Consider the following 12,858-nt stretch of genomic DNA (forward strand, 5'->3'; position numbering starts at 1 on the left):
TGTGTATGTGTGTGTAGAAGTATTTTATACACATATGAAAAACTATTATTGAGAAATTCAAGGAGATTTTTAAAATTCCTTATTTGGGAGTATTTTGTGGCAGTGGGATGTAAAAAACAGATTTATTTTGATCTCTATATACTTTTTATGTTTATTCAGCTATGCAATAAATATTGATTGAATGTATATGATGCTAGGCAATATACATAAGTAAAGAAAATTGACAGCGAACTATGCAACACGAGAAATATTTTAAGAACTATATATGATTTTTTTCTAATATAGCTTGCTATATCCATAATAAAAATAAGAAATAAAGAATAATTATTTCTTTTTTCTTCTAGTTGGGATTTTTACACTTCTGATGAGTATCCAGATGTCTTTGTGGGCACAAAAGAAACATAAGATTTATCTGAAGAAATTCAGTTCTTATATGCATAGGAAATCAGCAATGATTCCATTTATATTGTAAGAAAAAATAAGTGATCTTATCTCATATACAGAAAGCAGTATATAAACTCACTAAATCAAACTTGATAAAGGATAGATGTCTATTATGCTCCAGAAATTCACAAACAACAGTATTTTTGCTTGAGTAAAAATACAAAATGGTAGAATCTAGCTGAATTCAGAGTAATAAACTTGAGGTAAATGAAAAGTAGAAATTATTGATATAACTAATGGTAAATAGCATCCAATATGTTTGCAAGGGACTGATCCTTGAATGAGATGTTCTTACTGCATTAAATATTTCATAACTATTTGCTTAAGACCATTTAGAATATCTGAATTCTAAAAAGTAAATATTTTAAAAAGTTGTAACATTTAAATCACTTGAATTTTACATATTATTTTGATAGTAATTTAATTTTTTTCTTTATTGTTCAATATGTTTTTGAGAAATATCAAATGTCTTATGTCAGTAGTTAAATTTCCTATATTACAAGTTAAATATTTTTAATTAGCCATGCATCTTATTCATAACATACACAATGTATATCATTCTGAAATTATAACAATCACAATATTTTCTAGACATTACTTATTAAATCATTTGAATATACTATATTGAAATATATATTTATATTTATACATACATCATGTTTATATATGCATATATATAGAAATATATATATATTTCAAATGGATTATATGTGATGATGAAGAGAGAGTGCATTGGAACTTTGAGATTTAGAGTGGAAAGATTTTTTGCTTTATTTTCATATTTTTAAATTCTTATGTCTTCTCAAAGCCAGTGTGGTATGTGTATGAGTGTGTATGTAAATATGCATATATATTTTGACAAGGAGAGGGATGATATTACAAAAATTAAATACATGTTAGGTAAATATTTTTTTAAATCTTAGTTTATTCATATTTAAATTGGGATTCTTTACATTGGTTAATTTCTAGAGCCTTTCCAATTATCAGATATAAATGTATATAGATAAACAGATAGATAGATGATAGATGGATATACATATATCAATGTATCCTCATTAAAGCATTTAGATATATACATATATGACAAAATATCCTCGGTAAAGGTAGGTCTATATGCATTTTGTGGGTGTTTACTGTTAATATACGTGACCAACTTTCAAGATATAACAAAAGCACCCATTTAAAAGCTTTATCATTCCCAAATGCACAGTATCAATATATCTCATGGGAAGACAACAACAAAGTTTAATTTACTAATATTCATTCGGCAAAATAGCATGGAATCATAATTATTTGTTGATGTAATAGGCTATCCCAAATATGTTTCATTATACTATATTCCCGAAAAATGTGACTACTCTCATCTTATAAATAAGATGTAATTACATTATCAAATTCTAAAGTTCTTTTGTGTGTATTTTCAACAATTGTGATTTTTATGTCAATGTAAAGATTATGATGATATTAGCAACTCATAAATTCCCTGCTTTCAATGGAGAAAGACAAATAGGTCTTATTTCTAATTTAAATAAGGTATGTATATGCATGATATCATCATCAAAGTCATATGGGATTGGTCAAAAGAAGTCTTGTAGTGTGGGAAAGGAACAAGTTAAATGCTATGATCAGCCATATGAACTGGGAAACAGTACTAAAATACTGCCACTTAACATTCAAATTTTCATACTCTATTTATTGATAGATTTGTTAAAGGAACTAAATGTCAACTGTAGACAAACAGTAGATGAGATTAGAAAAGGGAATAAATAATGCAGCCCTTGCTTTTTAGATAGTTTACTTAGTTAAAAGACAACATAATTCTTAAAGATAAAATGAATTGTTAGTAGCATTAATTGAAATTAATTAAAACATGTATGAAGACAATATTAAAGTTAGCCTTTGTTCTTTTATTCCTTGGGCTACATGGGATATAAAGGAATGGATATTACCTCAACCTGTATATGCCTGTTAAAAATTATCTGCCCTGGTTGTATTAAATGTCCTGGTTCACATGATCAGTCTTCTCTCAGGCCATTTCTCCATGATAATATATTAGAATGCATTTGCTCTCCATTTCTATCATTTTTGCAGAACATACCATTAATAATCAAAAAAAAAACCCTCAAAAGTTTAAAAACTGAAAATATACCATTACTGGTTGGTATATAAAAATATACTATGAATCTTTCTTCTGGAAAATGCATAGATATATGAATTAATGTCCAATGATATCTTCATAGATTGAGTTATCCATTCATTTACTTTGTGTTTAGTAACACTCTTCTACATATTTACACATGAATCAGTTTAAGGGGTCTTCAGGAGGAAATTACTCAAAGTAGACTGGACCAAGTAGGGAGTGAGTTTTTCACATAAATCTACCCCTCATCCAAGTAGAACTTAAAAGGTCCCATTCCAAACAAATACTGGAAATAATCTTAAGCAGGAGTGGAAAAATAAAATCACAGGTCACAGATATTAGCTTCTGCCTCCAAATCATTTAATGTAACAATTAGGATGCCTGGCAAGCTATAGTTTTGCATCTTCAATTTAAATTAAATATTAATTTAAATATTAGGATGGTAGCTAATAATGTATTTAAATTTTATGAAAATAAGCATTCAAGATTTAATAAATTAACATTAGAATTTTCTGACAGATACTAGATTTGTGATTACATATAGTATTATAAAGAAGCATCATAGTTAAATTAATTTAGTCATTGATAGTTAATTTGTAAATAATTGTCTAGAATGATATTTTTTCTATCCAAAAATAAAAGCTGAAAACAGTGCTTTTAAAATACCACATCTTCATCTTTTATACGTTTCTTATAAAAAGTGCTAGAGAGGGAGAGAAATCAAAAGAAAAACAAAAACACAAAAGTTGAATCAGCTGCTATACCGCCCCGTATTATCACAGCCTCTTGCCTCTCTTCCCCACCCCTTCATCATTTCTCCCTCAAGCTACTACGTTAAAGGTGTTTTTGGTTTTTTTGCATGTGTGTTTTTTTGTAATTTCTGGCTAAGTTTAAATAAAAATAGACTCAACACATTTTGTCTTTTAGAAAGAATTTTGTGGAAAATTATTCTCTAACTCATACGCAGACACAGACACAGAAATTTTAAGCAATATCATTTCTTAAAAGAGACAATACAAATATGGTAGCATCAAATTTTTTTTAAATAAATGAAATATATTCTTATTTTATAAATGTGCATGTTCAATTTTATTTCTCTATGAAAAGATATTATGCCTAATACTGAGGGGTAATCAAATCATAAAATTCAACATTATAGCTGAATATCTTGTATATTGACCTTTAATCATCTTCCAGTAATTAAACATATTTTCAAGATATTTTAAGTTCAATTTTGAGTAACTATTGTTCAATACATGTTAAATTTTAGCAGTTGTTGTACTTCATTTATAACATTTGTGCTCATAAAATAAAATGACCTGTGAATCAATAATGAGGGTTACTTATATTTTTATTTTAATAAAAAAGAAAAGATAACTGTTGTAGTTGCTCCTGGATATTAGAGGTGATTACAGCAAATGCTACTTTATAAGTACAATTAAAGGCATTTATGCAGCTTTTGCATAATGATAATAATTAAAAACCGTTTATTTTAAAGGCTGCTTAAAAGTTAATTTTCACCCAGGTGCATATTGAAGCCTATAATTAGCCTTCCTTCAGAGGAGGTTTGATCATGGAAATGTACAAAAGCATTTTTGGAGGCAGAAGTTCCCTGCTAAAATGGGATTTTGGCTTTTAACTGTAGTTCTATAATGGTACTTAAAACATGTAAGAAAAATATGCTCAGAAATATTTTTTAAAATGAATATATTCATAACAGATTTTTTTTACTTAAGAATATAGAAGACGTATTTTCATATTATTTGACTGAGTAATATGAGGGGCAGGATGAGTCAGATGGTGAGATTGTGAATTTTCTCTCTAATTGGGTGACCTTTCAAGTGACACTTCTAGGGTATTTAGCCAGGTGAATGATTACTGGAACAATGTTTTAGACAAAGAAAACTGATTTATATAAGGCACTGAGACAGGAAAACCTTGGTGTGTTCGCAGACCAGCAAGTCACCCAGTGTAGTTGGAACATACTGAGTAAGAGAAAGAGTCAATTTATCCTGGATTTGGAGAGGTATTGAAAGGACATGTCATGCATGGCTCTTAGACCAGTCTAGATCTATGTTACTTTGATGTATTATTTTAGAATATTCAATTTTGTCATAGAATACAAGAAAACGAGGAGTTGGAGGAGACACATATGAAATTGCATCAAGATAATTTCCAAGAGGATAGTAGAGAATTTATATTTTATTCTAACCGAAAGAAAAAATTTTATTCAGGGCAAATAAATATTATAATGCAATCTGATATGCTTTTTAAAATGTATTATTTCATCTCTTATCTGGACAAATTGTTATGGGTAAAGAGATGACATAGGAGTGCATTTAGAAGAATCCAGTAATATCCAAGGGGAGAAACATTTAGTTGTCATGAATGCTCTGGGTTTTGCTTTTGTTATAAAGAGAAGAAAATTTATGGGATCCCCACCACCATCTATGGGACATTCTAGATTACAGGGAAGGATTGGAGTGAGGGCAAGATGGGCCTAGATTTCAAGTCTTATTTAAGAAGCCCCTTTATTGCCCTGAGTAAGCAGACCAAAAACCACTTCAGTGTCAATAACCTCTCCTCGAAGGGTTAGTAAGAGCTTCCCATGCCCATTCACATACCTATATTTGCCAAAAATGCCCCAGAACAACATTCTCAGTTAGAATATGTAGGACTTTATCAAAGCCTAGGAGCCTGCACAAATGCATCTGTCTGAAAAGGCTGAAAGGACACAAAACCTGATTTTTCCAGATACACAAACTGGTCTTGAGGAAGATACCACTCCAGACAATTCTGATGAGTCCCCCACACAAACAATATTATATGTACTGACCTGTCTGAACAGTGTAACCATCAAGATAAACTGTCCTGATCTTATTAGCCATATGAGACTGCTACATAAAAAGCTGGACACACTGAGTACATAAAGTGCTACAGCAGGTTCAGAGGTAGAATAAATTCATCAACCTTCATTAAATTTTAAATTCTGATTTTAGATCTAAAGAAATCTCCAGTAATTTTCCCACCAAAATCAATCAGACTTATTACACCCTAAAATTATGATACACAGTTGACCTTTGAACAAGGTGGAGGTTACTCTGCATATAACTTATGGTTAGTTCTCCTTATCTGCAATTCTTTTGTATCCCTGGATTCAACCAAGTACAGACTGTGTAGTACTCTGGTATTTACTATTGAAAATATCCCTGTATAAGTGGACCCCATGCAGCCCAAACCCATGTTGTTCAAGGGTCAACTATATTCAAATTTAGCACTGTGCATCAAACACTATTTTAGTATCAAGAATTTTATCTAGAAACAATTGAGACAGGCATGATAATGTATATATGTATGCATGATAATGTTCAGGCAGATATCAGGTGTGGACTGAATGGATAATGGATCCAACAAATCAATTTATGTTATAGCTAAATAATGGAGTTATATGTAGCCTTTAAAATATATATTCTAGGAATTTTAATTGGCATAATTAAATCCTCATATGAAAGATTAAATAAAATAGAATGTAAAAATAGGTAAACAATTATCCTGTAGGTATTTTACAAAACTAAAATAATAAAAAAATAAACCTACCAAAGAAGACAAAAGAAATTTATTTACATATGAAATCATAATATAAAAGCAAGAATACCACAAATGATATCAAAATATTCACAATGATTTTAGGCTAGGATGATTAAAAAACTTTTTCCTGTCTGTTTTATGCTTTCCAGATCATTTTCCATGAACAAGTATAATTGATTATAAATTTTTAAACAACTTTATTAAACACAACAGATTCCTTATGGACTGGTTCCTGCATTTTTTCTCTAGTGTAATCTCCACACATATTTTCTCATACTCCCTATGTTTAAATAATAACTGATCAACATAAAATGTATTGAATGTTTCAAGTGATTTTATATGGTTAAATTTCTGTATATGTTCTTCATTTTATAATATGAACTCTCTTAAAGATCTTCTTTTTTATTTTACTTTATATTAAAATTCACCTTTGTACATAAAATATGTAGCAAAAAGTATACATTATGCTAAGTATAATTTTTCAAACTGCATATAGTCAGATTATTTCAGAAACAGAATGTTCCACCATCCCAGAAGCCCCCCTTCTTGCTACCTTGTAGTTACTAACCTCCCCAAAATTAAAACTAGTATGACTTCTAATATAGATTAATTTTACAATTGCTGTAATTTATTCTTGTTTTTTTTCCTTTTTACTCAAAACATGCAAGATTAATATTGTTATATGTAGTTTTGCACACAGTTTTCTAATTTTGTATGTGACATCCTCATCCCTTTCAATATCTTGATCAGAACCCTATGACACTGGTACCCTGATCCCAGCCTTTAGAACTGGCAGAAATATTTTTCCCCCCTAAGGTACTCAGTCTATGGTATTTTGTTATAGCAGCCCCAAGTAAATAAGACACTGAAATTCTTATTTCCCAGCCATAATACATATAGCTACCCCTTCCAATAACAAATGAGAACAGGTAAAAACAGAGTTTCTTTTAGTTTTGAGGCTCCATTTCTTTGACGGTAGGTCATAATCACCTGCAGTCTAGATAAGATGCAAAAACAAACAAACAAACAAACAAAAAAACAATGTGGAGTATTGTTTATATCAACTAGAGAACTGTAACAACCTCTCTCTTCTTGGCATCTCTTTTCCAGCTCCAACATCTATATTCTTATTTCCCTAATTATTTATTCAATACACACCTATATTTACTACCTATTTCCATTATGTAATTAGCATATCTTTATTTAATAGAATTATTCAGAGTTTTCCAGTTTCACAAGAATAATTATTGTTTCCTTTTGGGGCTTTGCCATCTCCATCATCTCAAAACACAGAGCTGTACCCACCCACTTGAGTAAATCGTCTTCTCATTCTTCCATTTCCCACAAAAACCTAACATAATCACAACTTTCTTTATTCATAATTTATTTTTCAAACAGGTAGAAAAAACATATATGCATAATTTATATATAATAAAGTAATCCTTTGTGAAATATATACCTCTATAATTTATAGATATATATTTCACAAAGAAAAAACACATCTATATATTAACATTATTATGAAAAAATCAAAATAACATGAATAGCTAACATTTATTGACAATCGGGAACTACATATTTTCATTTAATGTGCTCCAAATCTTCACAGTGTTACTGAAGACATTGAATTTTGAGAGGGTATACATCAGTGGCTTACCAACAGGGTGCTTTTCTCCCACAGGAAATATTTTACAATATTTGGGACATTTTTGATTGCCATGACTGGGAGGTTACTACTGGCACCTAGAAAGTAGACGCCAGAGGTCCTGCTAAGCATTCTACAATACACAAGATACACCTCCTCCAACACCCCCCACATATGTACAATAAAGTATTACCCAGTTAAAAATGGTAATAGAGCTGACATTGAGAATCTCAGATATATAGGGTAGGTAACTTGTCCACAATTACACTGTCTGTAATTAGTAGAGCTGAAATCAACTTTTTCATAGACTCTCTCTCTATATATATATATATATACACATATATATTATAAGTCAACTAGAGAAAGAAGAACAAACAAAACCTAAAGTTAGTAGAAGAAAAGAAATAAAGATCAGAGCAGAAATAAATGAAATAGAGACAAAGAAAACAACAGCAAAGATCAATGAAACTAAAAGCTGGTTCTTTGAAAAGACAAAATTGATAAACCTTTAACCAGACTCATCAAGAAAAAAATGGAGAGGACTCAAATCAATAAAATTAGAAATGAAAAAGGAGAAGTTACAACTGACATTACAGAAATACAAAGGATCATAAGAGACTACTACCAACAACTCTATGCCAATAAAATGGACAACCACAAAGAAATGGGCAAATTCTTAGAAAGGTATAATCTCCCAAGACTGAACCAGAAAGAAATAGAAAATATGAGCAGACCAATCATAAGTACTGAAATTGAAACTGTGATTAAAAAACTCCCAAGAAACAAAAGTCCAGGACCAGATGGCTTCACAGGCAAAGTCTATTAAACCTTTAGAGAAGAGCTAACACCTATCCTTCTGAAACTGTTCCAAAAAATTGCAGAGGAAGGAAAACTCCCTAACTCATTCCATGAAGCCACCATCACCCTGATACCAAAACTAGACAAAGATACCACAAAAAAAGAAAATTACAGGCCAATATCACTGATGAACAAAACTGCAAAATTCCTCAGCAAGATACTAGCAATCCAAATCCAACAGTACATTAAGAGGATCATACACCATGATCAAGTGGGATTTAACCCAGGGATGCAAGGATTTTTCAATATCTGAGAATCAATCAGTGTGATACACCAGATCAACAAACTGAAGACTAAAAACCATATGATCATCTCAATAGCTACAGAAAAAGCTTTTGACAAAATTCAACACACATTTATGACAAAAACTCTCCAGAAAGTGGGCATAGAGAGACTTACCTCAACATAATAAAGGCCATATACGACAAACCTGCAGCTAACATACTCAACGGTAAAAAGCTTTCATTTCCTCTAAGATCAGGAACAAGACAAGGACGTCCACTCTTGCCACTTATATTCAACATAGCTTTGGAAGTCCTAGATATGGCAATCAGAGAAGAAAAATAACTAAAAGGAATCCAAATGGGAAAAGAAGTTAAACTGTCACTGTTTGGGGATGACATGATACTACACATTGAAAATCCTAAAGAAGCTACCAGAAAACTACTAGAGCTCATCAATGAATTTGGTAAAGTTGCAGGTTGAAAAATTAATACACAGAAATCGGTTGCATTTCTATACACTAACAACGAAAGATCAGAAGCAGAAATTCAAGACAATATATTAGTTCAAAATGTATCTCAAAACTTATTTCCTAAAAGTATGCCATAAATTGTTCTTCTCCTTATATTCTTTTGTGTTTATTAACTTTCACACTCTGTGGCATTTTTGAAACTACTCCTAGTTGATATACATTTTTTCAACAAAATGGATAGAGTCAGTTACATCAAATGGTAATCTGGACATATCTCTCCTATTTAAAGCCATTAAGTGGTTCTACATCAATACTAAAATTAAGACCAAGCTGGTTGCTTTGTGGGTTTTTTGTTTCTTTCTTTTACTTTTTCCTGTTTTATTGAGCTATAATTGGCATGTAACATTGTGTAAGGTTAAGATATACAACATGGTGATCTGATATACATATATATTGCAAAATGATTACCACAGAAAGGTTAGTTAATACATATATCACCTCACATAAGCTTTTTTTAATTGGTTTTCTGTTTGTTTTTTGTGGTGAGGACATTTAAGATCTACTCTCTTAGCAATTGTTAAGTATAGAAGCAAGCTGATTACATTGGTACACAGGTCTCTCCATAATCAGGCCATAACTATCTCAATTCCTACTCAGCCAGAACAATCATTTATAGTTCCTCAATCATAATATCCTATTTTCAATATGTCTGCTTTCATTCATGCATTGTCCCTGCTTGTAATACACTTGATCTCATCCCAAGTTTTTCTAATACCCAAGATCCAGCTCAAGGTTTATGGTCTCTAGAAATTCTTTTCCAAATCTTTTCTTCTCCAGTAAGTTTTATATTTTCTTTCTCTCTTCCCCTAATGTCATGTGCATATCTATTTATTTGCTTTGTATTTAAAGTCATGGAGCTAAAGATAGACAGACAAGGCTTCAGATTGTGTCCTCATATATATTAAATATGTGGACAAATAACAAACTAAATAACTTTGGCAAAGACATTGTAATATAGTCCAAATAAGAACTAATAGAGAACATAAGTCAGTGATATAAACAATTTCCTGGAATCAAAATAGTAGGATACTTTTTCTCATTCAATATCTGTCTCAATGTAGATAATCTGCCTCTGTATAACTTAGTTTCTTCTACAAGACACAGACATGTTAATTTACTCAAATAAATTTATCTTATAACTATCTTATAGGCCTTATCAGGATATGGTTCTGATATAAAGCTACTGTAAAATATTATATACTATAGGAATTATGATTTGAAAATTTAAATATAAATACTAAATCTAATTCACACCAAATTAGTGTTTAAATTAGTATTAAATACTAAAAATATATTTAGCATTTACTAAAGTTAGTCTTTCAATACTATAAAGATGATAATTTGGAAATTATAAACTAGTAAACTGGTCCTAACTGTCCTGAAATTAATTACAGGGTATATGAGAAAAAGAATGTAATCATTATAGATTTTAAAATAGTCTTCTATTACGACTTAATAGTCATGAAAAACCCCATCACAAATTGTGTTTAGAATTCAAGGGGGAAAAAGATATCCGTATCCACGAATTTTTCATTTGGAAAATCTCTCCAAACTACTTAATTCATAAGCATCAGCAATAGGCACATCACGTGCATTTGGTGACTTTCTATGTTGGTACCATTGTGCAGTTTCACTTTGACTTTTCACTTCATGAGCAAAAAGTTATTTTACATACCTATAACCTATGTTATTCTCAGAGTACTTTCCAGTTTTTATAAATTATCCTGCTAAGCTGATTCTAAACCCAGTACCTGAAGTCATCCCACAACAGCAGCAGATCTTGATTACAATCTACCTTCTCATTTCTGCACACTCCAAGCCCTTGTATCAACTGGAACATTTCCACATTATTCACCAGTGTATCCTCTGTTGGTCCAGAAAATCTGTTTATTGATTCATTTGTGCACCTTCAGCATTTGAATACATATAATCTCCCTAAATAAACTAACCTCATTACTACCCAACAAAGTTTCATCAAGAGAAAAAATGAAAGCAAATGACTCTTTTAGCTATTTTGCTATTTAACATATTTTGTTTTAAATAGCTGTTTCTCCAACTGATTCTCCACACCTGTGATTAATTGGAGAAGAATAGGTACATATATACTTTTAAATGTTAAGGCCCTGATTATAATTACTTGTCACTATTTATTAAGCACTTACAACTTAATTAACATGTGGATTTAAGTTAAATTTAAATGTAAGTGAAAATAACGTTCTGCCTTCGGGTAGTACTAGCTTCTGAGCCAACCAAACAGTATTGGGCCAAATTTTAATTTTCAAAATGTCCCTTGAAGGTGTTTGTCTAATCTGACTTTTAACAGCCTTCCTCTCCATTACAATTAACTCTGTGTGTGTGTGTGTGTGTGTGTGTGTGTGTGTGTGTGTGTGTGACAGAGAGAGAGAGAGAGCGTGTGTGTGTGTACGCACACACGTGTGTTTATCCAGAAAGGGGAAAAATTTTATTTCATAAAGCTATGAAATCATCTTTAAAGATGAACTGAATTGACAGCTTCTCTATAAAACTTTCCATAACCTGACCCTTTCTTTTTCTCTTCTCTTCTGGCAGGTTCTGGTTGTTGTTTCTTTTGGGCACCCAAATATGCTTACTATACTCTGTTATACTCAAATATACTCTATTAGAGCAGGTTATCTATCTTATATCATATTACATGTACTTATTATCTTCCTGCATTAATAGATAGTATACTCTCTGCTTTTCTTAAAGTCAAGAATCAAGCTTTAATCATCCGTGCATCTGCAGTGATGAGTAATTATTCAAGAATACTATAGAGGTTTCAATCTAGAGATGACACACTTATAAAAGCTCAATTTTAGGGTTCTTTCTTTCCCTTTCTTTTTCTCTCTCAGTTGGAAATGTTGAATCTAGAGTTCTTAATGTGAAATCAGTTTTTGTTCTACGATAGTATGATTCAGATGACATCTTTTCTGGCAACTGCTACATGGGGAAAAGCTCAGTTTTAAAAGACTGACAATTGGACTATCATTCAGTAAGTATTTAGAGAAAATGGTCACTTTTGTCTACTTGAACTCAGTTCATGTAAGAACACTACGTCTGTACATGTGCAACAGCCTACTGGGAAATGCAAAGCAAAGCAAGCAGTTTTATGTTCTAAGGACTATAAAACATATAGCATGTGAGAAAAAATTTTTTTAATTTTCTCATTCCTAAAGTAGGTATAGTGAATGATCACACTGCTTCTACACTATTATTTATGAATAGTGCATTATAAAACATGATGACAAGACATTTACCCCTGAGAAACACTGGGAATGTAATTTTTCGAAATATTTTGAAAATGTAATTACAATTTTATTTCTCTTGTTGACATATACAATCTACAGACAATAACACACGAAAAAATTATAGCATCAAAAGAAATGAAAGTAGACAAAGGAGAACAGTCAT

The 12,858-nt window shown here is 30.9% G+C and overlaps 1 protein-coding gene and 1 long non-coding RNA gene across 2 annotated transcripts in view; both read left to right on the forward strand.

Moving 5' to 3' along the window:
* TECRL (trans-2,3-enoyl-CoA reductase like) overlaps positions 1 to 12,179 on the forward strand; it is a 132,122-nt gene extending 119,943 nt beyond the window's left edge. Inside the window, exon 12 of the mRNA XM_082463894.1 lies at positions 345 to 12,179. Coding sequence (XP_082320020.1) covers positions 345 to 472 — 128 coding nt within the window. The 3' untranslated portion in view covers positions 473 to 12,179. The remainder of the gene's footprint in view (positions 1 to 344) is intronic.
* The window catches only part of LOC309661921, an 859,734-nt gene that overhangs the window by 150,757 nt on the left and 696,119 nt on the right, over positions 1 to 12,858 (forward strand). The window lies entirely within an intron of this gene.

The sequence above is a fragment of the Balaenoptera physalus genome, assembly GCF_965194825.1.
Source record: "Balaenoptera physalus genome assembly, chromosome: 5".
In the NCBI taxonomy this organism is placed as follows: domain Eukaryota; kingdom Metazoa; phylum Chordata; class Mammalia; order Artiodactyla; family Balaenopteridae; genus Balaenoptera; species Balaenoptera physalus.